General features: G+C 54.3%; 1 protein-coding gene across 2 annotated transcripts; it reads left to right on the top strand.

The window, feature by feature from the left end:
* The first annotated feature begins 13,566 nt into the window (after window positions 1-13,566).
* Window positions 13,567-16,978, top strand: AEN (apoptosis enhancing nuclease). Of its 2 annotated transcripts, none has more exons than XM_039723464.1 (4): window positions 13,567-13,609; window positions 14,078-14,706; window positions 14,980-15,180; window positions 15,556-16,978. In XM_039723464.1, the coding sequence occupies exons 1-4, from the start codon at window positions 13,579-13,581 to the stop codon at window positions 15,757-15,759; spliced, it is 1,065 nt and encodes a 354-aa protein (XP_039579398.1). In that variant the 5' UTR covers window positions 13,567-13,578; the 3' UTR covers window positions 15,760-16,978. The 2 variants fall into 2 exon arrangements, with proteins under 2 accessions (XP_039579398.1, XP_039579397.1); XM_039723463.1 differs by having other exon boundaries at window positions 13,568-13,630.
* The last annotated feature ends 10,228 nt before the right edge of the window (window positions 16,979-27,206 follow it).

The following is a 27,206-nucleotide window of genomic DNA, read 5'->3' as shown; positions in this document are numbered from 1 at the left end:
GCCATCCATCCCTCAAAAGATGCAGAGGGCTCGGGCTGGGCCTGGTTTTTGCGTGGAAGAAGCAAAATATGAATTGTCTGACAGGTGGAAATTTCTGCCTGGGAGGTCTTGGCATCTGCCCACCTGGCAGCAGCAGAAGGGCAGGGACACAGCCTGGACCTCTTGGCACATGGCCTGAGAGATTTGGGGGGAACACCCACAGCCCACTGTGATGCTCTGTCACTTCTGTCCCCCCTGCTGATGTGGGTGCAGCCAGTAAATAGGGGAGCTGTGGCTGTGCTCAGCACCCCAGTGTGGCACAGGGCAGCCCTGGGTACACTGCCTGCCTTTGGAGAGCTTTGGGGAAGCTGAGCCTGCTGCTGCTCTGTGGTCAGCTCCCTGGAAGATGCTCCGAGCAGGGTGCAGGGTCTGTAGCAGGGAACTGTTGGGGGGCTGGCTCCCAAGGTCAGGCTCACCCCCCTCCTGCAGGTTGTGTGGGCAGGGGCTGCTGGAGCAGCAGCCACGGAAAGCAGGAGATAATTTAATATTAGATGGGTATGGCGAGGGCTGCCTGTTGTTCCAGTGTCTCTAAAAGGTGCAAGCAGAACTGAAGAGGCGCGGGGTGGGGGGTCTGGTTCGTGCAGATGAACGCACGGAGCAGGCGGGGGTTGTACGGGGCACGGGAGGAGTTGTGGAGTAGCTGCCGGCTGTGCCCGATGATCCAGGGATGTGCCATGCAGCCAACGCTCTTTTACTGCTTCAAAATCCTGCGAGAGCAGCATGTAACCAGGAGGGAACTCTTGTCTGTGTGCGAGGGCACCCAAATATACACATACACACACGTGTCCTACCCCAATACGTCGCGGAACCGGGGAATGCCAGCACATGAGCTGGTTACGCTCCCAGCTCCCCCCGGCAAGCGCTTCCACCTCCCCCATTCCCTCAGGGAAAACTCTTCCAACGCTGCTGCTGATGGATATCGCTGCCGGAGCGCGGGCTTCTTTCTTGACCCTCCTTCTGGCATCATCCAAATTCCCTCTGCCAGCTTTGTAAACTTCAGCTGGAGATGGTGCAGGAGCTTGAAGCTAAATGTCTGTTTGCCAGGGTCTTAAACCAGGATGGGATCTCCAACAGGGATCTCTCTGGGTGGAGAATGAAGCTGGACCTTGCTCAGCCCAACCCTTTGGGCATGGAAGAAAGAGTTAGGATGAAGTGACCAATTCCACCTTTGAGGAATTTTCTTGGTCTGTGTTTCCCCATCAGGGTCTGAGCCCACCCCAGGCTCAGGATGTCGCTGTGTGCTGGAGTGACAAACACAGCATGTGTCCCTCTGGTCAAACACAGAGAGGGGATGAAGGTGCCAGCTTTGATCAAACCCTTGGCATGCTTTAGGCTGAACTCTGCCCAAGCCACAGGGAGGAAAGGTGAGGAGCTGTTGCCACCAGGCAGTAGCCAACATCCCTCACCTCCCAACCTGGCTCAGCTTGTGCAAGCAGCAGACACTGGCTCCTTGGCACCGAGGCTTTTCCAGCACAGCCTCTTAACCCTGCTAATTCCCTTGTGTTCTCCTGCCAGACCTGCTGTCCCTCTGCCAGGGGATGGCCCGGAGCCTGCTAATTGCACCAGCAAGTGGCCACGTGTCTCCATCACTGGGGCTGTTATTCTCTGGTGTTGTTTTGGGGACTGCTGGCCCTTGTCTGGCAGTGTGGGAGAGGGTGGTGACTGGCAGCATCCCTTGCCCCTTCCCCTTCACCATCACCTGCTAAATTATCTCAGCCATGGGTTGATCCCCCTGCTCCCAGTCTCACCAGGGATCAGGGCAATCCTCAGCACAGCACAGCACTTCTTCCCTCTTGGAAATGCAACAAAGGCACAGTGAGAGGAAGATCTGCCTGAGCTTGCCTAAGCCACTCTCAGCCCAAAAGTCCACAACTCCAAGGCTGGTTTGGAGGTCCCAGCGTTGATTTTGAGGTGCCACAGCTCATCCCCACAACAGTCCTCCCCTTCATCCAGGGGAGGCTCAGGGTTCCAGCAGCACCTCCCACCTCCCCATCCCTCCTCCTGTCCCCAGGCCATCTGGCCACACTCATCCATGTTAAACAAATGCTGGAGTCTATTATCAGGCCCTGCCTCCCCCTTCCCCCCCAGACAGATGGAGGCTGAGCGCACCCGGAGTCCCGGCCCGCAGCATTCATGTGTGTGAATGAGAAAATTGAATTATTTATGGCCATGTGAATAAGGCTGGCGGCTGCAGAGGCCGAGCGGAAAGGACTCCATTACGTGGAGAGTACCTGTTGCTATGGAGCTGGGGCTTCTTCCCCATGGCCCCCCATGCACAGCTGTATCCCTGCCTGGCCCCCATCCCACCCTGATCCTCATGGAGCTGGATGGAGAGCAGAGCCGAGTGCTGGACTGGCCACAGTGTGACCACTGTGGGGGCTTTCCTCCCTGCTGCTCCTGCAGGCTGGTTTGGAGGTCACCCCAAAGCCCCCCACACTTTGAAGCAGGACCCACAGTGCAATGTGGGGATGGTGTGGTGCTGGCGGCCAGTGGCTCCCTGACCCCTGGCCACCATGATCTGCAGCCAGAAAACAGTGGGAAATATTGGGGTGGAAAGTGTTGAGGTGGGCAGTGCCAGCATCTCATGGCTAGGGCATGGCAAAGCAAGTCTGACCCTGGCAGAGCACAGGCTAATGGGTGACTCTCAGCTCAGACTCCTCAACTCCCCTTAAAACTCCCATCCCTGGAGGCAGCAGGAGCTGTGACTTGAGGTCCCCCACTCTCCCCATGCCCAGGCAGAAAAGCAGCTTTGCAAGAGCAGGGACTCCTTCCAGAGCCACCTGCATTGCAGCCTCTCCTTCAGGGATGCCAAATCCTGCAGTGATGCTGAGGGAGGTGCTGGGGCTTCCCTCCCTCCCACTGTCTTCCCTACTCCTCTTTGGCTAAAAAGTAGGAGTTTGTCCCTGTTGGGACATCCCTTCCTGCCTCGATGCCACACTGGGCCAGGCCAGGCACCTGGGGACCACGAGGGGATGGGACGTGGCAGTCCCCAACCCTGCACGACAGCAGCGCAGGGACTCCTGCTCCCTTCCCTGCAGAGCTAAGAATAGACTCCAGCTCCTCTCCTGGTGCTGAGTGGGCTCTGCTGGGCTCAGAGGAATAAAAAGCAGGAAAATGCTTATTTTAGTTGCTGCAGTCGACAGCTGTGACTCGTATGTACCTAAGGAGCGGCTTTGCACTGTGTTTACCCTCCCGCTGCCAGGAGCAGAGGCACCACTGCAGACCTCTTGTTCAGCCTGTGGATGCCCCTGCCATGCTCCCAGCCCCAAAATCCCAGCTGGTTCCCAATCCTCTCCAGCACACCCGGCTGCCTCCCACCCTTCTTTTCCCCACGCTTTTAGAGAGAACCCAGGCGATGCAGATGCTCCCACCATTCCCATGCCTTGGGAGAAGCTTCCCACCATCTCCCTGCACCAGCTACTGCTGGAGGCCAGCACAGCCTTGCTGAGATTTTTAGGGCTTCTGTAGGGTCCCAGGGTGCATCCAGCTACAGGGGGATTGTCCCCAGCACCCGAGGTAAAGGCAGACTGCAGACACCCCTATGAGTGATGCACCTGCCTGGGATGCTGCAGCAATGAGCAGGCACTTGCCAGCCCTGGCTCTGGGTGCAAGGCCAGGGGAAGCACCTGCTCCAGGAGAGCAGCTCTGGGTCCTTCTCCCCAGCATCACCCCCGAGGTAAAACCAAGAGAAAGCTAATTGTTACCATAGTTACGTGAAGTGGCCTTTCTTAGGGAGCCGCGTCATCACTGCTGTCACAAGGTTAAGGCGGTGGGGAGTGGTGGTGGGGAAGGGGGGGAGAGATGTGTTTTCTTTGGGAAAACCATGGCAACAGCTATTTCTAAGGGAACAGCTGTGCACAGTGAGGCCATGGGGAAGGGGCTGGGGCATCTCAATGCCAGCCATGCTCTGAAGGCAGCAGTGCCAGGTCCAGCAGCTCTCCATGGCAGCCTGCATCCCCAGAGTCCCCTTCCCACCTGTGCCAGGGCTTGCTGGGTGTCTCCCATGGTGCTGGCATGTTTCCATTGGCTCCAGCATGCCCAGCAAAGCAACATGAGGCCAATCCAGTTTGCTTGGCATGTGCAACCCCTCCTGGCATGTTCCCATTGGCAGGGCTCCCAGATGTGTGGGATGGTTGGGACTACCCACCATGGGGAGTGGGGATGGAATTGCTTGTCCAGGGTAAATTCACACAGAAAGAGCCCCAGTGGAAAGATCAAGGTTGATCAATGAGTGACATGAAGCTTGAACAATCATAATATAAATACTGGTGGAAGTCATAGGGATGGTGTCAGCTCCCCTGGAGTCAGTACAGGATGGGCTGGTAAAATGGGAAGGTGCTCCTGGGACTAAGGAACACTAGTGGAGGTGCAAAAGCCATGGGGATGTCCTGCAGGTCCAGGCAGGATTGGCTGAGCCCTGGAGACATAGAGGTCTGAGGAATCCACAGCTTTGCAATGGCCAAGCAGACCCAGCAAGGAGAAGATGCCGGTCTCATCTGCACCCTCCCAACACGTAGCTGGGAATTATCTCTGTTTGCAAGACACTTAATTAAGACCATTTCCCTGAAGGAAACCAAGATGGAGAGCTTCACTTCTCGGTATTCCAGCGCTTTCTGGCATTCATTTCCACACCAATTAGGGTGTAAATTAGTCACCTGGAGAGCAATGCAGTGGCTGTGCTCCAGGGAAGCTCTTCAGCACATGTGCCATCTTCCTCCAGGAAGGCAGGTGGCAGGTACAGGTGGGGTGGTCACTGCAGGGACAGGGAAAGGATCCTTGGGGTGCTGGGGCCTGCAGTTTGGGATAACAGCTTGGGACTGGGCTGACACTCTGGGACTGGGCACGGAGCAGAGTCAGAAAGAGGGTTTAGCGTGTCTCCATGAGCTGTGTGTGCTTCTCCTAGGCCCCTCAGTTCAGGGTGACTTGGTGAGCCACTGGGCTCTGAGATTAAGCTCCCTGTTGGCTCTGACAAGAGAGGGAGATGAATCTGGGGATGAGGTGCTCAGGTCTGTGCCTTGCTGTGATGGGATCCAACAGAGGGTGCATCAGAGGGTTGGCACAGAAATGTGGTCCAAGGGTGGTTGACATCTTGAGGTTGTTGGGTCTGGACAGCCTCCTGCTCAGGTCTTCAGATAGACATGTGGAGGCACTTCTGTCACAGTTGTGGCTGTGCATCCATCCCTCTGCAGGTTCACTTCATCCCTCTGTCCTTGTTCACTTCAGCTGAGAGGTTTTTGTAGAAGACGCAGCTGAAATGTGGGATGAGAGTTCAGGAGGAGGAGGGTCCAAAGGGGAATAAACAAATCCCCTCTGGGCTGCTCTCCCAGGGTGCTGCAGTTGTAGGAATTCACTGAACATGACCAAGGGCACCTGCTGGGAGCAGTGGCACAGCCAGACAGCACTCAAGGGAAATTCTGGTTCATTGATTGATGGGAGATTGTGGTGGCAGACAGGCAGAAGAGGAGCTGGCAGAGAGGTGGCTGGGAGGAGGCCAGCCACCTCAGAAAGTCACAGCTGGCTGTGCACATGTCCCCATGTCACTCAGGGAGTGGGGTCTCACTGCAGCACCAGGTATCATCCCTGGTTTCCTTCCTCACCCTCTACAGGGGGGTGGAATACATCCACAGCCCTGCAGAAATACTGCACAGAGGCTGTGCTGATTGCCAGTGAGTCAGGATGGGAAGGTTTCAGCCAAAATACCAATTTCTTGGTGATCTCAGTGGTGAGGTTCAGCTTCCCCATTGCTTTTGATCCTCTTTTGCTGCACTTATGGGGTGGTATGGGCTGGTGCCTCCTTCTCCATCAGAACACTCCTGTCTATCTCTGCCTTCATGGGACAAACTGAGGGTCAGCTGCGTGTTGCTACTTTCCCTAAATATTCCAACCTTCTCATTTCCCATGGGCACAGCCACCATGCAGGGGCCAGGCACCTTCCTCACCTTCTGGCCAGCCTGCCCAGTGTCTGCTCCATCTCCTTCCAAACAGAACCAGAATTCCTGTGAGGAACCACCTACCCACAGGACGTGCCCTCCAAGCCCCCATTAGTTAGCAGTTGTCTTAAGCACTGCAACATTTGATGCCTTATTCCTCCTAATCCCGCCTGATGTAACTGTGCCTGTCCTCATTAGCCACATAATTGTCTGGCAAACACAAAACAGGCCCTGACACAGTCTAAGGAAATTGGCTTAAAAATATGGAGCCACATTCTCAGATGTTGTTGAAGGGGTCTCATTTGTTTATTTGCATTCACACGGCACCCTGTGGATAATAAGAGACAGACTGCTGAAAAAAACACCTATTTTTCTTAAGGATCATCTGAGGTGGGAAATGCCAGCTGGGATATCCAGCCCAGCATCTGCACTCCTGGAGGACAGCTACCTCTCTGCTTGTTCCAAACTGCTGCACCAAGGGGTTTCTGAGAAGAGAAGGTGGCATGTGCCACCCATGTCCACACTGGTAAGGCTGCCCAGGGAGAGACTTAGCCACCCACATCTCCCAGTGATAAAGCCTGGATTATTACTTTTGAAGGGCCTCTGACAGCAGATGACAGGGCTAGGTTAATGGAGGCAGCAGTAAGAAATCTAATTAACCCACAGTATGTTGTTTAATTTGTGCAAAGTTGTTGTGGTTACTCAACTATAAACTCCATCCCCAGCTGTAATGACAGTCACTTGCATGGCAGCAGTGGAGAGCATCCTGGAGGTGGGCAGCCACCCTGTGCTCACCCTTGAAGGTGCCCTCAATTACGTGCAGAGCGTTCCAGTGGTTGCCTCCATCTGGTTCCTCCATGGCATTTGAGACCCTTTTCCAGCTCTGCTCTTTGGAACGGGCACCTGTGCTGCTTCGCTGCCTGCTCTGGCATTCAACCCTGCTGCATGGCTTCCAAAAACCAGCCTTCAGGACCCAGAGTGTCAATCTGTTGATTGCACTCAAGTCCAGGAGATGGCTTCAGGTCATTGAGTTCCCATCACAGCTCTTAAGCTGTAATTATGTTCAAGGCTCTTTGCCTCGGTTATGTCTTTTTACTAATGCTTGGAGCCGCTGTACTGATCTTTTCTTCAAGGCTGACCTCCATGCAGCTTCCCAGGAGAGAGCCAGGACTGTTATTTATGCCAATTCACAAACCAAAGGCCAGTTGTCCATTATACGATCTTTTGAACAGCAGGAAACATCAGCAGGGCTGATGGTGGCTGAGCTCTTTGTGTTGGTTCAGGGAGGAGCACGGGAAAAGGGGTGGATGTCACAGGACAGGTTCTCTTCCCAGCTTAACCTCCCCCAAAGGTCTTTGACCAGACAACTGCTCCTCTTCAGAAGAGATGCTCTGGAGCCTGTGGTGCCCTCAGAAGGGTGATGCTGCACCTCAGCACCTCCACCTCTCACCAAAGCTCCATGGACCCCCCCTGACTGCTGCAGGAGTCACAGACACACACGTACCTTGCAGGGACATCCTTCCTGGGGAACAAAAAGCTTTAACCAGGTCCCAGAAGACTCCCAGTTGCCCAGTAAGGTGAAGTTTGACAAGAAAGGAATGGAGAGGGAAGGCGATTCACCTTTGGGGTCCATTAAAGCCAAGCAGGCTGATCCCACACCGCTGCAGGGTTTGTAGGACAAGAGACTTCCAGCACTGAGCACACTGAGGTCCTGGTGTTATCCTAAGAGTGTTGGGGGTGTGGAATACAAGCACACCCTGGCAGCAACGTACACTTGTTTCACTGAGCCCCGCAAGGTCCACAGCCTCCCCTGCAGCAGCTCCCAATCCCATTCCGAGGGGAATCCAGCCCCCTCTCTCTGATGGGAGGTTAGGAGGGAGACCTCGGCTCACTCCTGTCCCTCCAAGCCAATGGAGGTGCCTGGTGGTGATGCCAGGGCACTGCTCACTGCCCAGGATGGGATTCCCATCAAACAGGACACCCATCAAGCCAGCCTGCATCCACAAACCGGGTTCCCAGCAGAGTCCCATGTGCAGGGACACAGGAGAGCCCTCGGAGAAGGGGCAGCTCAGTCACCACCAGTTTGAGTGTGACCCCGAGCAAATCTCTTGGCATCCTGTTCCCACACTGCTGAGCTCCACAGCCCTTCCCCTTCAGCCTAGGGATGAAACCAGGTCTCTGGGCAGCCAAGGGAGGGAAGCAGCAGAGGAGCTCGATTTGGGTTTTCCTTTCTTTTCTTTCTTTTTTTTTTTTTTTTAAGAATTTAAAAGTGGCAGTGCTAGCAAAGGGTAATTATCCCTCTGTTCCAGCTGAAATACAATTAAGGCGGCTCTCAACGAGCCCCCGGGATATTGTGGTTTACTAATTAACAAGCGGATATGCTGTGGCCCCTGTCATGGCAATTACAGCATGAGACAGGCTTCAGGAGCTCTAATTACACGTCAGCCCGCAACACACGCTGCAATACAAATTAATGAGGGTCTGAGCTGGCAGTGGAGGGAGTTTGCCCAGCAAGAGGCTGAGATGGGCAGCAGGGATGGGGATGGATGCAGGAGATAGGGATGTGAGTCCAAGCCTGGGGATACCATCGCACACTGCAGGATCAGGAGGATGAAGGGAGGAAATTTGGGATGAAAAGCCCCATGGTTACCCAGAAATGCTGCATTGAAGAAAAGGAGAGGGGCTTTTGCTTTGTGGAGTCGTGGCCTGATGAGATGAGTGGCATTTGGGATGACTGCAATGAATAGCAAGTATCACATCTTCAGCTGTTAATTCCCAGACCAATAAAGATGCTGTTAAGAAAAGAAGTCAGATGGGAAATACCCAACAGGGTTTTGACTGCTGACAAATAACAAACAGATCTCCCAGAGCCAGGAGGAATTTTTCTGACAAATTGTTTATTGGGGAAAGTTATGCACTTTCAGCTTGAGTTGAACTAATAGCTTTGGCCAGGTCTGGAAAATAAAAAAAAAAGGCAATCAGGATTTTTAAATGCAGTTCTGACACCTTGCATTTTAAAAAGCTGCTTCCTTTCAAAATGTATTTAAAAGATGTAATTAAACCAAAAAACAGACCGCACACCTAATGAGGACACTTTGTTTCTGACAAAATGAAACGATATTTATCAGCTTTGCTGATATTTATCAGAGTTTTGCTGCTCCAAGCTCAGCAGTGACACATGTTTTCTGTGGCGAGTGTGCCTGTTGAATTTACCGTCTCCTCTCCAGCGCCTGTCTGCTGCCAAGGAGGGACAGTGGGAGGTGACATGGTGGATGCTCCACGGTGATGCTTTGGCCACCAGCATCACCTGCAAAATACCGCTGCAGACAGAGAGGTTCTTGGGCAGATGGGAGGATCTGGGGAAGATGAAGTGAAGCTCCCAGGTTTTGGAGCTCCCTCCAGCCTCCTGCAGGGGTGGAATCAATGGAGCTGAGGGGCAGCCCTTGCAGGGGATGGAGTCTCACACCAGGGGGGTGCTCAGGCTGTGACCAAGGACTGAGAGGAGGCAGGTGAGGAGCTTTCAGGACTAATCCTTCTTGTTCCCATGCACTGTGGGGAGGAGACCCTGCACAGTCCCCACTGCCAACACCCAGAGCACAAAAGTGCTGGAGAGCACCTCTGCCACAGAACGTGGCAGGGGAAGGGCACGCACCTCCTCACACGTAGCTCCCAGTATAGATCCCATTAACCATCGCAATTAACACGAGCCAGGCCCTCTCCCTTCCTTGTCACCCCAGCCAGAGCTGTACATAAAAATAACTGTTTATTACACAGCGGGCAGAGCCCGGCTTATCGCTGCAGACAGGAAATTGCTGCGCAGAAACCGCACGTTTCACTTTTAATAAGTTTGGCAATAAAACATCTCATCAAACGAGGCCACGACAGGGCAATAATGAAGCTTCCGCGTGGACCATAATTGCTCACTGCTCTCCTGGGGGCGAGCCAGAAAATGGGGAGTGAGGGGGGAGATGGATGGCAGCATCATCCTCCCTCACCTCCTGCTCTGGGAGCATCCATCCCTCCTTATCCCCAGCAGCATCCCCAGAGCACTGACACCCTCCAGGATGTGACTGAAGAGGAGATCTGTCCTGCTGGAGGGATACAGGCAATTCCCATGGAGTGTTGGAGGAGTGTCAGAGGAACAGCGAGGTCCTTGGTGTGCTGAGGGAAAGGTTTTCTGCCGTCCAAGCACAGCTTTCCAGCACTGAATAGTTTTCATGGCTGAGCAGGTGCTCTCACACACAGTCCATCCCTGTCAAAAGCCAGGAGGGATACAGTCTCCTGGAGGTTCTGCACAGGTGGGCTCAGGATGGGGATCTCAGCATGGCAATGCAGGGGTCCTGCAGGACTCCCTGTGCTGGGCCTCTGCCATGGACCAGGAGGGCTGCAGTGCTCCCAGTCCCACCACAGCAAAGGCCAGGGGGTGACATGGTGCCTGTCTGTTCTGACACCTCGTGCTGGTGGCCTCAGAGTGCTGGCTGGTGACACCTCAGACACACGGCACTGGCTGCCCCAGCTGGTCCCTTGCACCAAAGGATGGGGCTGGTGTTTCCTCCATATTATTAGCTCCAGGTGCTCCATCATGGTGAGATTTTCTTCCTATAAAGGAAATCAGGTCCAGCAATTGGTCACTACCCCAAACTATTTCCGAGCTTCCCAGCTTCTGTTTGATCTTCTGGATGCTGGTGGGCACAAACCAGCCCTGCCACAAGCCTACTCAGAGTGATGGGAGCAGCTCAGGGAGCCCTGTGAGGTTCCCCAACCACAGGTGGGTGATGGGGAGGCACCAGGCAGCTTGCAGAGCCCAGGATGATGAAGTGATCCCTCATCACCCTTGGAGGCAAAGCTGGGTCCTTGCTGCCTTCTCTGAGTTACCCCATTCCCACCAATCATCCCCCTTGGCAGAGAGGGAACAGAGAGGTCCAGGGGGACATGGCCCAACCAACACTGCCAAGAGGAGCTCTGGCAGCGAGGCAATAGGAGACAAAACGATGCATGTTGAGGCTGGCACAGGAAATGAAGCAGTTTAGAGTCACAGCAGGAATGTGCTGGCACTGGCAGGGCCTGCTGGCAGGCTCCTGGGTGGGCAGGAGGCTTTGTTCGCCTGCAGCACTGCTCTTGGGGAGTTTACCTGGAATTACTGATCCGCATTCATAAACATGATCACGTTAATTGCTTGCTGAGGCTGCAGTCACCATCTCCTCTCAGCACTGGGATTTCATCTCCCTTCCCACCCTAAATGTCAAGATGTGTCTGTTCTTCCATCCGCTCTGCACCACACTGAGGACAGGGAAGTGGTCGGAGGAGGGAGAGAGGCAGAGGATGGGTGAGTGCACGAGCCTGGAGCCAGAGACAGACACCCACTTCCACCACCTCTGCTCTGCAAAGCAGCGCCTTGAAAATAAAGAGCAGACACCTTCTGGAGGGCTCCAGGAGCTCTGCAGGAAGCCCTGCAGCCTTGGGCAGTGATGACCTGGGGAAAGGCATCCTGTCTAGAGACCAGCTTTAATGGCAGAGCAATGACCAGGCAGCAGGAGAGGGACCAGCTCCCAGCTGAGGACAGAGACACCCAGGCTGCTCAGCCTGGAACCAGCCTGGTGCTCATCTCACTTGGAGCACGGCCAATCACTTCTAGTAAATTATTCATCTGACAAATTTAGCCTGTTATTCTAGTCGTGCTCTACCCAGAGTTTTACAGATTTCGTTATTATTTCAAATTGTGCAAACACCGCAGAAACCTCTCCCGGGCTCTGGCGCGCTCTGCCTTCATCTCAGCTCATCTGCCACATCTGAAATGCGATTTCTACCATCTGGTGCCCAACCCTCCACCCCCAGCATGGCCCCAGGACCTTGGGGAGGTGAGTAGCATCCCTGTTCAACACAAGGCTTTTACCAAAGGGAGAAATATCTACTGTGGGAGAGCCATCTGCTGAGGATCTGGGGGTCAGTGGGATCACAGGTGGCCACAGCACACTTTCAAAGTTTTTTTCACTCACCTTTCAAAGATATTTTGACTTTTTTTCACCTCCATCTTTGTACATGGGGTAGGGATAAAAAATGATAGCACTGTTCCCTTGCATTCTGGACTATCTGGTTTCCCAAGCTTGGTCACTTTGGAAAACAGGGAAAAGCTCTTCCCTTCCTCCCCACATGCCATAATTTCTTTTGTTGAGGTTTCTTTGCAGCCGTGAGGGTAGAGCTAAAACTTTGTACTCAAAGAGAATGCAAAAACTATACATCCTGGGAAGAGCAGAAGGAACATGGATGGGTTTGTTGTGGACAAGCCAAGAGTGATCAAACCCACGAGTGGAACACCAGTGTGTCCAGGGAGAAGCTCTCAGCCAGGCACTTGAGTCTTTCATCATATAATGCAGGGTGTGAGGGAGAAGAGCAGGCAGTGAGACCCCCTCCTGATCCACCCAGAGCTGGAGGAGAAATGGAAGCCAATGTCCCTCACAGCAAGGCTCAAGTTTGCTCCCACTTGTGTGCTCACAGTGAGCTCACACCTCATTTACTGGGAGAAAAACACAGTGGAGAGGCCCATGAATATGAAATGAACTATCTCCAAGAGCTGTAATGCACAGTTTCACCAAAATCACCAGAAAAGAGTATAAATTTTTACACAGAGACCTGACAGGACTCCCTAGCAAGATATTGTGAGACACTTGAATGACTCTCATTAAAGGGAGATTAATTAGCTGAACAGCGGGGATGGAAGCAAGAAATGCAAAATATGGAGCAAATTATTTAAGGAAGAGGTTTACTGACCAAAAGAAAAACAGAAAATAAATATGAAAAAACAAGTCACAGGGCGATCTAAATCTTTCCTTTCTTACCAGGCGAGAGAAGCTAATGGGTGGTGGAAAGGGAGAACGGTGGAGTGTGAAAACACTTGTCCTGCATCCCTGTGAGCCCCATCGGTAGCAGGGAGAGGGAACACTCCCAGCAAGGCCCAGAGGGATGAGGATGGACACGGTGCCTGGTTCCCTGTGGAAGACTAGTGATTTTGTTGTTGTATGGCTCATCCCACCACAACAAGTCACAGTCTGCCCTAGGGCACACGGCCTCTGCAGCGGTGCTGAACGCATGGGGACAAGCCTGTGGCTGGGGCTGCTTGTGGTCCTTCTCTTCTGACCACCTCGGACATTGCTTTTGTGAGCTTTGAGAGTGAAGCAACGAGAGGCTGGTCTGAAACCCCCCCTTCAGCCATGCCCCAGCCGGAGCTGCCCTCCACAACTGCGGGGAGCATCCTGGGAGAGCCCGGAGGATGCAAACCCCAGGCTGCCGTGCAGGACGAAGGGACACAGGGAACACCCGGGAACAGCGCACCCGTGCCAGGCGCTCCGGGGCGTGCAGCTGGGCACCGCAGCGTGCCTGCCAGCCCCACGGGGCAGAGGTGGGACACGCGTGAAGCCCTGAGCATCGCCCAGTAGCGCTCCGGGGCTCCCCAAAAAAACCCCAAAAAAACCCAAAAATCCCCCAAAATCCCCAAAACCGCGACAGCCCCACCCCCGGGGATGACAGAAGCCCCGCCTCAATATGCAAATTAACCGCGCGGCTCAACCAATGGGGGAGGAGAGGGTGTGGTCACGGCGGGACTTGCCCGGGCATGTGCGCGCGGCGGCTTCCGGGCCGGACACGTGTGAGCCGCGCCGGGAGCGGTCAGCGGGGACAGGGGACACAGGGGACACCGGGGGGCACAGGGGGGGGCACAGGGGACGGGTGCGGCCGGCAGGGGTCTGCCGATGGGTAACCGGGCGGGCAGGGAGCTGGGGCCTGGAGCGAGGTGGAGAGGGCCCGGGCAGTGGGCAGACAGGGCCCGAGGGAGTACGGAACGGGGGGACAGAGGGGGCAGTGGGGTGGGCAGGGGGCTGCGGGTCGCAGAGGGGGTGGGCAGGGCCCTGGGGCAGTGAGGGGGCAGAGGCGTGGTGTGTCAGAGGGTGCCACAGTGTGTCCGTGTCCCCTTGCCCCGTGGCTCCTGTGCCACCTCCGCAGGGGGTTTGCCGTGGGGGTCTGTGCGTCGTTTTCTGACAGGAGGGTCAGTAAAGGACCCTCAGTGCCCCCTGTGAGTGCATGGCACTCATGGCCCCCTGTGCTCCCTCCCGCAGGAATGCCACCAGGCAAAGGACAGATGGCCGCGCTGCTGCCCGCCCCCAAGGTCTCCGTGCCCGCCCTGCCGGGCACCCACGGGGGCAGCGCTCAGGCCCCCAAGGGTGCCAGCTCGCCCCAGGCTCGCAGCAAGAAGAAGAGCCGCAAGCACCAGCGGTTCATGGCGCGCCGGGCCGTGCTGGAGCAGAAGGGGCTGCTGAGCCCCCACAGGCACCCGGGCAGTCAGACCCCCGAGGCGGGGCTGGGGGCACACGCTGAACGCTGTGACAACGTCCCCAAGCAGGCCGTGTCCTCGTCCCTGCCTCCATCTGCCTCCCCAGACAGCATAGCCAGGCACCACTCCGTGCTGCTGTCCCCGGGGAGCGGCAGCTCCTGCGGGGTGAGGACGTCCTCCCTGCTGCTGCGCCCGGGCAAGTACGTGGCCATCGACTGTGAGATGGTGGGCACCGGCCCCCAGGGCAAGCTGAGCGAGCTGGCACGCTGCTCCGTGGTGAACTACGAGGGGGATGTCATCTACGACAAGTACGTGCTGCCCGAGCTCCCCGTCGTGGACTACCGGACGCGCTGGAGCGGCATCACCAAGCAGCACATGAAGAATGCAATTCCCTTCAAGGCTGCCCAGGCTGAGGTCAGGGGAAAAAAGAAATTAAAAAAAAAAATAATCTAAAAGCCTCTGTGTTGTATGTCAGGCACAAACTGGGATTCTTGGTGGCCTGAGGCAGAGGCACAGCACAGGAATGGGAGCCTGAAGCTGTGCAATGGGTTGGTTTGCTTGCTTGTTATTCCTCCTGGGAACCTAAAAACTAGAAGCCAAGGAGCTGAATTTAATACAAAATGGCTTATTTTTTGCTTGGTATTTCTTTTGCTGCAGTGTCAGTCTAACCCTCTGTGTCTCTTCCAGATCCTGAAGATCTTGAAAGACAAGATTGTGGTAGGACACGCCATCCATAATGACTTCCAAGCCCTGAAGTACTTCCACCCAAAAGACAGGACTCGAGACACCAGCCAGAGCCCTGCGCTGAAGAAGAGGGCAGGGGTGCCCATCAGAGCCAATGTCTCCCTCAAGAACTTGGCCAGATACCTGCTCCATAAAAAGATCCAGGTAAGCACTGGGGCCCTGAGATGGGAAACAACCTTGGGTTAGCTATGGACCTCTGTGGTCAGCTGGGTTGTCCCACCTCCATGTGTGTTCTGTGTGAGGTGGAGATGAACTTTGTTCACCCTGTGCTCCTGGCTGTAAATAAGCTGGGAGAGCCAAGGACCTCCCCAGCTGACCATTAAATATCTCAGTAAAACAGGGACAGGATCTTTGCCCTCCAAAAAGGATGGAAGAGATACCTGTATGGCCTTGGCTACTTCAAAGCTTTGCTGTCTCCAAAACCCACAGCACTTGTATCCTTCCAAGCAAGCATTTGACATGACATGTGAGATTTTTGCTGCCCCTTTTATCTAACGAGCTTTTTCCCCTTGTCCTCAGGTGGGCTGCAAAGGACACTCGTCAGTGGAGGATGCCCAGACAGCCATGGAGCTGTACAGACTGGTGGAGGTGCAGTGGGAGAAGGAGCTGGCCCACAGCCTGCCCCCCCGGCCCCCCAGCCCCGTCACAGACCCTGCTGCAGACAGCAGCCAGTACCTGCAGGACCAGTACTGGCCCACAGAGCTGATGGCAAGCAGCCTGTGATGGGAGACAGGGTCTCCTCTGTGTGTGTTTTGGGCCATCCTGGTGCCTTCAGCTGCCAAAGGTGGATGTGACTGCTGACTCCCTCCCCTGGGGCTCAGCACTGCTCTGCTCAGGGATGGAGGCATGGTGACACCTGGACACAAGCAGTCTCCCAGAAATGCTGTCTGCAGCCTTGAGCTGTCACACAGAAATCAGGGCCGTGACTGTGCTGTGTTCATCTGTCACTTGGGGATGAGCAGGGTCCTGTGTCAGCCTGGAGGAGCCTCTGTGGGCATCCAGGGGGGGCTGCCAGCACCCTCCATGCCTTCTGTGGGGCTGTCCTCCTCCCAGACAGCAAGGGACAAGTTTTCCTGTGCAGGGACTGAAGTGTTTTGCTGATGTCCAAAGGCTGAAAACCATCTGGGCCATTAAACGACCGGTTTTCTCCTCACTTTCTTTCATAGAATCATAGAATATGCTGAGTTGGAAGGGATCCATCAGGATCATTGAGTCCAACACCTGGCCCTGCACAGGACACCAAAGAATCCCATCGTGTGCCTGAGAGCTTTATCCAAACACTCCTTGAATTCAGACATGCTTGGTGCTGAGATCACTTCCCTGGGGAGCCTGTTCCAGTGCTCAGCTCCAGCTGTGTGCTGAATTTCTTGTCCAGAAGGATACTGTGATATGGTATCAAAAGCTTTGCTTAAGTCCAAAAAGATTTCATCACCTGGTGTCCCTTGATTAGCTAGGTGGGAGCCCTGTAGTAGAAGGAAATCAGGTTCCATGAGCAGGACTTTGCCCTGACGAAGCCATGCTGGCTGTGACAAATGACTGCACTATGCTCCAGGTGGTTTTCAGTACCTCCCAGAAAAATACTTCCCATGATTTTACCTGCCAGTGACGTGAGACTGACAGGCTGTACTTTCCAGTGTCCTTCTTGCCCTTCAAAACTGGGGCAACATTTGCCAGCTTTCAGTCAGCTGGGACCTCTCTGGATTCCTAAGACTGCTCAGAAATAGTTGAGCAGCTCTGTAATGACATCAGCAGCTCTTTGAGGATTCTTGGATGAATCCCATCAGGCCCTATAGATTTACAGGGATCCAACTGCACAATGAAGTTCAAGAGGAAAGTCTGGGTCTAATCAATGTCCAGCCTGGACAAGAGCACAGAATGCACTTCATTTTAAATAAATTATACACATGATTGTCCAATTCTGAATTAAAACCTTCTGGCTAAACCCCTTGTGTTTATTCTGCGTGATTTGATCTGGCAGCTCTCCAGGAGTGAGAGGGCAGGGATGAGGTTGGCAAACAGGTGCCCAAGCACCATGCCATGCTCTAGAGCTTCAACCCACCTGCAGCTGGAAGAGGTGCTTTGAGAGGCTGGGGTAGGTAGTTCTTGGGGTACAGGCTTGTCCCCTGTGCTCTGGGGACACCCCTGTGAAGACAGGAGGAGCAGGGATGGGCTCAGCCAGAGCTGGGGTCTGGGAGTAAGGTCACTGTGGGCATGTTGTGAGCTTTGGCCTGGGCTGCTCGTCTGCAGTGACTGCCTGTAGGTGACATGTAGCTGATCTGTGGCTGCAGAATTGTGCCCCAGCTGGGTGTGAGCACCAGGGAGGAGTTTGGGGCTGGACACAGGGAGTTCCTGATTCACCAGGGAACTGAACAGCCATGCTTATAGAAAATTGATATTTTTTTCACAATGTGCTTGGGGGCATCCCCTGAGCACAGTCCCCCTGCCTGGGCTGGGAGAGGGAGGTGGCAGAGCAGGCTGGAGAGCTGCCTGCACCCTGGGGGCTTTGGGGGGCCGGGTGCAGCACAGCGGGTACAACAGCCAGCACTGGAATGGAGTCCATGACCCCATCAGCCAGGCTAGACTGTCCCAGGCTTTTCCCAGCAGCCAGGGGAAGGTAAGGAGAGCTCAGCCCCAGCCTTGGGAAGCGGCCAAGGCAGCCGGGTGACGCAGACACACCTGACGCACACATCAGTGCCATTACCAGACACATCTTGCACTTCCCATCTTAACTCCTCCCTGCCTGGCAGAAGAAGCCAGGAACAGCTCAGAAAGGCTTTGAAACGTGTCAGACACATCTAAAAATCTTTGTTCTCACAGTGGCCCAAACACAGCCATCCTTCAACAGATATAATAGCCTGGGCTCTGCCGTGAGCTCGTGGTCTGGACAGGAAAGGAAATGTGGTCCTATGGTAGGCCTTTAAATCCTGCTTGTTCCAGTTTGTCCCAGGTGTGTTCCTGATGCAGCAGGGTGTAAAACAGGGCCAGCAGCCCCCTCTGTGCCAGCTCAGGGTGCAGCTCAGCTGAGCTGTGCAATGCCAGCAGGCCCTAACCCCACGGGGCACACAGAGGGCTGCAGGAGGAGCACAGGTCTGTTTCCTCCTCTCTGCCATCTCCACCTCCCCCGGGACAGCAGGAGGGAGGCAAAGCTGTAGGAAAGGTGAAAGCTCTGCATCCCACTGTCAGTAGATGGTGGCATTCCAAACGTGATGCAGCAGCGCTGTCTTTGCTCCTGGGAAAGCAGACCTGGAGGAAGGACAGAGCTTTGCTCGTGGCTGTATAACCTGGCCCATGTAACCACATCCCTGCGGGGTGTACATGAGTTTGTGGAGAGCTTATATGGGGCGCTCCATGGCTCCCAAATTATCTGTCCACCTGAGCCCCAGCCTGTGGCCCCTCCAGCCCCCATCTCAGTGCCTTGCACTAAGCCCTGTGGTGGTGGATGTCAGACACAGGTGTGTTGAACCTGGAGAAGGCTTTATCAGCCTGTGACTCAGCCTGCCTTGCCATCAGCCTGAGGCATAATTAAGGAAAAGAAAGCATTTCCGAAATCTTGACCATCCACTGATTTAACCCTCCTGCTGAAATAGCTTCCCTGCTTTGGAGGCAAATTTGGAGGCAGCCAGGCAGCCAAAGGCCAGCTGCCCTTTGGTGCTGTCATGCCCTGCAAGCATGACATTTGCTTCTATGCCATGATCTTCACCTCTTGGGGAAGGTGAGAAACAAATTTGAGGGTTAATCCATATTTCCATCAGATTTGAAGGGCTTGGAAAACCCCAGCACTGTGTACTGCAGGCCCCCAAAACAGGGCTGCTGCTGAGCAGACCTCACATGGATGATCAGAGGTGGTGGCAATCTGCTCCCTGCCAACAATGTTTGCTCTGAACAATCTAAGTGGCAACACTGGCCCCATTTCCAGCCTCTCAGAGCTAATGGGGATTTTCACAGGTGTTTGTGAATATTCACCTCCGTGCCAGCTCCGAGTTGCCATGGCTGAACAAACCCCAGCTCATCACACGCTCGGGCTCATCTCACGAGCAGCCTGCTGGAGCTGCTGTTGGGAGCTGAGCATCTTTGGGCGGGAGAAGGAGAGCTGGGCTGGCTCACCATTTACGCTAAAATTCGTGATAATTGAGGAATCTGCAGAAAACTCAGCTGTTATCTCAACAAGCCCTGAACAATGATTAACCCAAAGCCATGAATCCAGCACTGGGCTTTTTTATCAGAGGGAAAACATTGTCAAATGAGTTTTTCCCAGCCAGCTGCGAGTGCAGGTAACCGATAAGGCCGTCACTGGAGTGGGGCTGAGCCAATGGGAGCCGATGGCGACAGCTTTTACTTCTGTCTAGCAACAGCTTCTCCTCCAGCAGCAGGCACAATTCATTGCTTTCTCTTGCTTTTATTGGGCTTTCCTCCTGCTGCATGGGGGTTTTCATGGGGGGCACTCAAAAACTGAGGCTCGAGTGGGTTGTGCACCTTTTCCTGCATGTTGTGGTGTCCATTCCTCCCCTGCCATGGTGAGGGATGTGCAGCTGTGAAAGGCTCCACCCTGCCCACATCCTGGGCTCGCTCCCTCCTTGTCCATGCACCAGGGATTCTGCTGGGTGGGCGTTGGACACCCACGGGGTTCTCGGACCTGCACCATGGCAGAGCAGCAGCTGTACCAGGAGCAGAGATGTGTCTGACCTCCTGCCCTGCATCCCCAGTGCCTGACCACGGTCCAGCTCCTCTCCCAGCTGCCAGGGGCTGTTTGCATGGGGAGCACGGCTGGGAGCAGCATCCCCTGATCAATCACCTGGCTTGCTTTGCTGCTGGCTCTGCTTTATCACAGGACACACGGATGAAATGCCACGTAAAGCCCAAATCACAGAAGCACAGAGTCAGAAGGAGCTCACCAACACCTGGTGTTGGAGAGGACGTCCCTAAAAATCACACCAGGAATGTCTTGGGGTGGAGCAATGCTGGTACCTAATAACAGCCCGGAGCAAGCCCCTAAGCTGAGGCAGTCTGTCCCCTTGCTGTGGAGACACAGAGGGACGATTCACCCTGTTTGCAGTCAGAGAGCTTCCCTCGGGCACTGCACCAGAGACCAAAGCAGAGGGAGAACCCATGCTCCCTGCACCCCCGCCCCATCAGCACCCCCAGCCACCCCTCTCCTCTGCTCCCCGAGGGTAAATTAGAAGGCAGAAAACTCTCCGCCAACTCTAAATTAAAATCTCAGGAGCCTTAATAAGCGGCTTGGCCGGAAGAAGCGGATAGGTGTGATGTGGAAATGAATAGGCACATCTGGCAGCCGCCTAGCACCTGGGCTGCAGGAGGGGTGTGCGTGATGTGTGCGTGTGCAAACCCCAGCGCAGCCTCCCGGATTGGCTGCAAAACCCCTTCCCGACCAACGCCGGGGAACAGGGTGGCCTAGCAACAGTCTTTTCCTAATGAAAAACAAGCCACTTAACTAACCATCGTGACTGTGTGCATATGAGAGGGAAAGGCACGGCTCCCAGCAGCTCCCCAGGGAGCTGGCCCCAAAGGGGCTGCAAAGGGCGAGCTGCACAGGTAGGGTGGCCTGACCTGAGCACCCCTGTGCCCCTCGGTGCCTGCTGCACAACTCCTCTGGGTGCTTGGCAAGGATTGCTGCAGCAAAACACAAAGAAGCCCCCAAGGATAACCCACCTCCATTCTCTGCAGGCAGCCACCCCCAGAATGGCTCACCCCACTGCAGGCACCCCACAGCCCTGCACTCACCTGGGGGCTGGATGCCAACACCTCACAGGGGCCATGAGCTGCTGAAGGTGAGGGATTTGTGGGGTGCAGCACTAGGGGAATGGGGGGTGTTCCCCAGCATCACCAGGAAAAGGAGGAGCTGAGGGGTTGGTCGCTGCTGTGGTCTTGCTTGGGGATGTCACCTTTCCTTGTTGCTGCCCTGGATTCTCTCCTCCAGCAGCTCCAAAGACAGTGAGGTTGAATGAAAGAGCATAAGCCCATGCCTTAACCACAGCCTCTCTGAAAGACAGATCACAAAATACCCACTGATCTTGTGGATGGGGGGATTCGGGTTGGCCTGCAGTCAGAGGGAGCAGGGACAGGCAGGAGTCAGGCTGGCAACAGTGGCAATAGATATCAAAGAAGAGAATTACTCTTGGGCTGCAGAAACCCATCTTCCTTGGGGAAGAGCAGGTTATAGGACAGCTGTCTCTGGCAAGGTGTGCAATTCCCAGACAGGCAGTGTGGGGAGAGGATCAGCTCAGCCCACTGGCACTGGGGACAGCAGGAGAGTGGTGTGGTGTTTCCTTCATCCCCACGTGCTGCATCATTTCAGGAACCTCGAAGCTGTGCAAATCTGTGGTCTTTCAGCCTCTCCTTTTGCCCTCTCAGCTCACCCTGGGGATGATGAAGGGGGAATGCTGGAGCTCTTTAAATTTTCCTCTTAAAGGGTGGTTTCACCTCAGCTGAAAGAACAGCCCAGTCCTCCAGCTCAGACCTGCCCCACAAGACAGCTGCCTCCCCCACTCCACTCCTGCATGCCTGCATCCCCTCACAAACCATTAGAAATAACCTTTTTTTTTTTTTCCCTACCAAACAAGAAAACATAATGCCATCATCTTTCCAGCGCCACTGGCCAGGGCAGAGCAGCAAGTGTGGTGTGCTCCAGGCCAAAATCCCTGCCACAAAGGTGTGGTGGAGGCTCTTCCCTGGGGGAGCCTGATGCGAAAAATTTAAAAATAACAGGAGTAGAGGAAAAGCACAAAGCGTGACTCCCCAATCCCCTGAACTGACCCCCGGAGAGCCCCCTGTTCCAATTTTCACTCAATTTCTGCCCATTTCAGGTTTTTGCAGTCCCGGCTGTTCACTAGATGGTGCCCTCGGGCTGCTGGTTCCTGAATTATCCCCTCGCAGGCTGGGATGGGATGGGATGGGATGGGATGGGATGGGATGGGATGGGATGGGATCCGGCTCTGCCCCGGGTTCCCCGGATGTATTTAGGAAGCTCACAAGCACGAAAGCAGCGTGAAGGCCACTTTTAACACTCAGTGAAATCCCTGTGTGTTTTGGGGTCTCTGAGGTCTGATAACGCTCTGCAAGCACTGGCCTCTCTCCCATACCCTAGCTCTTCCTGAATCCATTAGGATTTTAAAATTCTGCTGCTATTATGGTGACAGCCCCAAAACAGGAGGAGAAAATGGACAAAGAGGCAATTCCATCGTGAATGCATTTGAGTAAAACAGCGACTAACCATCCATTAACTGTCACCAGAAAGCATGTACAGCTGTAGTTCCTGAGCACCAGACAGGAGGAAGACAAGCTAACACCCATTAGTGTTACTCAGAGGGTAGGAATTCGTTTAGGAATGTAAAAACAGGGGCATAAAGCACCATTAGCTGTGTCTGTCAGGGAAGAGCCCTGCCATGAGTTGGGGGATGTGGTGGGACAGGGATGCAGGGCATCCTGTGGGTACAGGACCACCCATGGACCCAGGGCAGGCACAGCTCCAGGGCAGCATTGGGGTCTGGTTGCATTTCTTCACCAGGCCTGGATGGAGACCCCTTTTTTCCCTTTTATTGGAAACCACCCCTGCCTTTATAAGATGGGGATCACAGCTGTGAGTGGCAACTTCCAGGGGCCAAGTCGCACAAGGCCACTCTGTAGTGGCACTGTGGGACATGCTGGAGTCCCTGTTAATCTTCTGGTCTCTTAAAACAGCAGAGTGATGGAAACCATCAAAGCCAGAGCTACACAGAGCAGCAGTTGTCATTTTAAGATGGCATTAACCTGCAGTTTAGGGTGAAACATTTTCTCCAAAAATGGTTTCTCACCTCTGCTCATCTCTGCCCTGCCCTAGGCAAGCCCTGAGTACTGTCCATTCATAGGGACTCACACTGCTCCACATCCTGCAGAGCCACCCAGACATCAGGGATGGAGCAGCAAAGGCCAGGAGCTGTGCCAAGTTTTATTGTTATTTCTATATTGTTGTTTTTTAGGGTTAGGGGTTTTTTGGTAGTGGGCAGACAAGCTGGAAATAATGGAGAAGAAATTGTGTTTGCCTTCAGCATCAGCAGCCTAAATGTCCTGGAGGAGACACCTTGCCAATGAGTCTTGAGGGGCTAGTGTCAGCAGGAGGCAGGATTGGTCCTCTTGGCCTCTGGCATCACTGACTGCTATAAAAACAGGGCAAAACAGAGACCTCCTTAGCATCTCTCATTTTGGGGATCAATGCAGAGAACGAGCACATGAACAAAACAACTGCCTGCAGAGCCTCCTTTTGATCTTTTAGGTCAGTGGAGGAAAGCTTGTCTGAGCCAACCCACTGAATTGGGAATTCAGTCCCAGGCACCTCCATGGGGGCTGCCCCCATCAAATGATGCTCCTGACTTGGACAGATGCAGGTTCATGTCACACCTAGGATTGGCACCTTCCTCCCTGGCAAATCCCACCCTCAGAAACCTTCACCCTTTCTGCCTGGGGACCTGACAACCCACTGCCTCCAACCCTGCAAATAAAACCCCACATTTTGCAGTTATGTCCAGGGTCAGGAAAAACACCTCAGCGCAGCTACATCCCTCTGTTGTATGCATAATTTACCTTTGTGTGAGCTCAGGATACCCCCTGGTGAGGGAAGTGCTTTGAATCCCATGCTACACTGAACATAGATGCATTTTCCACATTTACTCCTCACTCAGGAGAGAAAATTTCCTGCAGAGAACCAAGTCTCAGGCGGGCTCTGTCTCCTCTCAAACCTCCTTTGGTGGCACCAGGCAAGCACTGGGCTTTGAGGGGACAACCAGGAGGGGACAGGGCCAGTAGCTGTGGGGAGAGAGAAAGATGGAGCAGCTGATGGGAATTTGAGGGGAGGGAGTTTTCCCCTTGGACTTGCCTCTCAGGCCACCATTACCTCCTCCAGAGGGCTCATTTCACTTCCCAAAAGCTCTGTTCATGGGAATTGCTGCACTGGGAGCCTGTGGGGCTCGGCCAGCCTCCAGCAAGGATTCTGGACACTTGTGGTAGTCATATTTTTTCTGGAAAAATCCCCTTGCTCGGGATTCTTCTCCTGGGAAGATGAGAAGCCTCAGAGTAAAAGGAAAACAATATTCCCTCATGTGCTTCTCCCGTGTTTTGCTGCTTTGGAATGTGGCTGGAGATTGTTTATGCAACAGGTGATTGTTTCATTGGTTTCATGTGAATTGTTTTGACTTATTGGCCAATTAGGGCCAAGCTGTGTCAGGGCTCTGGAGAGGGTCACGAGTTTTTCATTAGTATCTTTAGCCTTCTGTCTGTATCCTTTCTGTATTCTTTAGTATAGTTTAATTTAGTATTCTTTAATATAATATAGATCATAAAATAATAAACTAGCCTTCTAAGAACGTGGAGTCAGATTCATCATTTCCTTCATCTGGGAACACAAGAGGCACTTCCAATTCCCTCACCAGGAGCAGGCACAGGGCGTGAAGGCAGAGAGAACTGACCTGCCTGCACCTCCAGCCCCCCAACAGGACCAGCCCCGGCTGCCTGGACCCCCGAGGGCAGGAGAGCAGCAGTGCCAGAGCCAGGCACCGTGTGCCTTGGGCTGTGCCTCTGTCCCCAGAGGGGGCTCGCAGGTCCCAATAAGGGCACGTTTTGAGAGCAGCCTTGTGAAGCTGCCTTTCACAGAGCACAGAGCACGGTTGTTCCCAGGGCCAAGCCTGCTGCTCCCCTGCCCCTGCTGCGGGATGCTCGGCTGCCCAAAACCCGCAGAGCCCGCGGCGGAGGAGGAGGAGAGGTGGGGAAGGGGATTTACGGCTGGCTGCGAGGCGAGAGGGGCAGCGGGAGGAGCCGGCAGAGCTCCGGGGACAGGGAGGCATCAAGGCAGGGCTGAGCCGAGCCGGGCAAAGCTCTGGGGACAGGGAGGCATCAAGGCAGGGCTGAGCCGGCTGACGCCAGCCCCGCTCTGCGGCCTGAGACCCTTCCAAGGCGCCAGCCGAGGTACAGATGTTCCCATTGTGCATCTTGGGAGCCTTCTCGGAAAACTCCGGCAGCTCCGTTCCTCAAGCTGCCTTTTTAGCTCCAGCTTTTGGGGTTTTTTCCTCTTTTTTATTTTTTTTTTAATAATAATATATGTAAGTTTGGAAGAGAGCCTTCTCCCTGCTGTATTCCTCTGAATCATGCCAAGCCCTGCAGCGTTTTAAAAGCTCCCTCTCCACTTCATGGCCACCTGAACCATCATCACCATTCCAGGGCTGGCACTGATGGACTCCAGCACAGAGCAACCACTGCCAGCCTGTTTTATACCACAGGGGCTGGCTGGGGGGTGAGCAGAGCAGTGGCAACCAGGGATCCTACAAACTGCTTCTGCTCTGCTGCTCCCATGCCTGAAATACCCATGACCCCATCCCTGGCTCAGTTTTCCCACCGCCAGAACAAGCAGCATCACAGCAGGGACAGAAGAGTTTGCAAACCACTTTGGGGTTCTCAATTACAGGGGTTTTTCCCCCTACCCCAGCTTCCTGTGGGCAGAAGCAGTTAAGCTGGGGCAAGAAGTGAGATGTGCAAGGAAGATGTTAATGAGCCCTCGCATGCAGTGGGAGAGGCAGGTTTGAAAACTCATGCTGAGAATGGAGCTGGAAGTTTGTGGAATCATTTGGAGAAGAATCAGGCTTTTAGGGCAGGATGAGGGCAAGGAATCAGAGCTGCAAGGTGCCTGCCCCTGCCCCAGGCTCCATCTTTATGGTGTGCTTGGCTCTTGCAGTGAGAGGGACTGACCAGTTCCTCAGATTCAGCCTAGATATGAAGAGGGAGAATTATAAAATCCTATTTTGGGACCTGCTCTGCTCCTCCCTCTCACCCTGCCCTTGCTTATAAACCATTTGGGCCAAGCCACAGGCCACTGTCGATTCCCCTGATAGCCTCCAGGTACAAACACAAGAGGGCAAGGAGAAAGCCCTGCAGGTCTCTCAAGCCCTCATCCTGGCCTGAATCCTTTCTCAAGTACAGCATCCTTAGTGTTAGTGGTAGATCCAGGTGTAATTTAGTTAGGAAGTGGAGCTCAGAAGAGGGGAAATTACCCCATCTCTGCTTGCCCGCCTTAGCAGCTTATGGATAAGAGGGTAATAAACGAGAATCAGCCTACAAAGAGAAAAACAGCACTGCTTAGAGCCAGAGAGCAGCTGAAAGGGCACGTTTGTAGCAGGAAAGATGTTTACAGCCCACTAGAAGCAAGAAAAGCCATGCCTTTTAACGGGAGCGGGAGCAGAGGGCATCTGTCTTTCAAAACAATCAGGAAAGGGAATCTGAAAAGCAAACACAGTTCCCTGAGACATTAAAGAAAAAGGCAGCAGCTGGTGGAAGTCAGCCTGAGATCAGAAGGACAGCCAGAGCAGGGATCACGTCAGGAGGCACAGCAGTGGCAGGGTGACAGCAGGGCTGGCGACAGGAGGGGAGGCAGGGCTCCCTGGAGCCCCTTGCTGGAGTCAGGCTGCCTTGGGAAACTCCATGCTGAGGTTTAACATCCTGCTCCTGCAGATAGGCTCTCCCATATCAGCTTCCTTCTCCAGGCACCAGGCCCCTGGGGCTTGTGAGCCAGCATGGCCCCACTCTCTTGGTGGTGGCAGGGGGCAGCTGGGGGTGGCACCAGCACGGTGCTGATCTCACACTGGTTTGTCTCCTAAGCTCCTAAAAACAGAGCAAAACTGTGGACAACTCCCAGCCAGGCCCTGCAGCCAAGCCTGACCCCAAAGCCATGAGCACAACCCAGACCAGTGTCTGCTATACCCCAGCAGAAAAACTTGGGTTTTACAGAGACTCCAAGTTGCATTTAAATCACCCCAAGTGTAACCTCCACCTTCCACTGCCATCCTCGAGCTCCCTGTGCCTGCCAGGAGCCCTGGCCCATCCACACTGTGCACCCCAGACAGAGCACAGGCACTGTGAGGTGCAGAGGAGAGCAGCTTCAAAGGCTGCCTTGCTAAACAGGGACTCACTCAAGCGAGGCAGGGAGAGCCCCACACCTTTGAGTTATCAGATCTGAGAAGCTGAGAAGCACCTGTAGGATTGAGGAGCAGAGCAGAAGCTTTGAGAGCACCTTCAGCCCCGAAAAGATGAATAGGAGCCATCTCCCTTCCTCTGACACCTACACCCCATTTGAAGTCCTGGCTCGTATGCTAAGAAGCTAATAGTTATAAAGAAAAACAGAGAGAGAGGAAAGG

Source organism: Passer montanus, unplaced genomic scaffold (assembly GCF_014805655.1).
Source record: "Passer montanus isolate IOZ18808 unplaced genomic scaffold, ASM1480565v1 scaffold5, whole genome shotgun sequence".
In the NCBI taxonomy this organism is placed as follows: domain Eukaryota; kingdom Metazoa; phylum Chordata; class Aves; order Passeriformes; family Passeridae; genus Passer; species Passer montanus.
The sequence above is the reverse complement of the archived record's forward strand: the minus strand, read 5'-3'. Positions and strand labels throughout refer to the sequence as shown.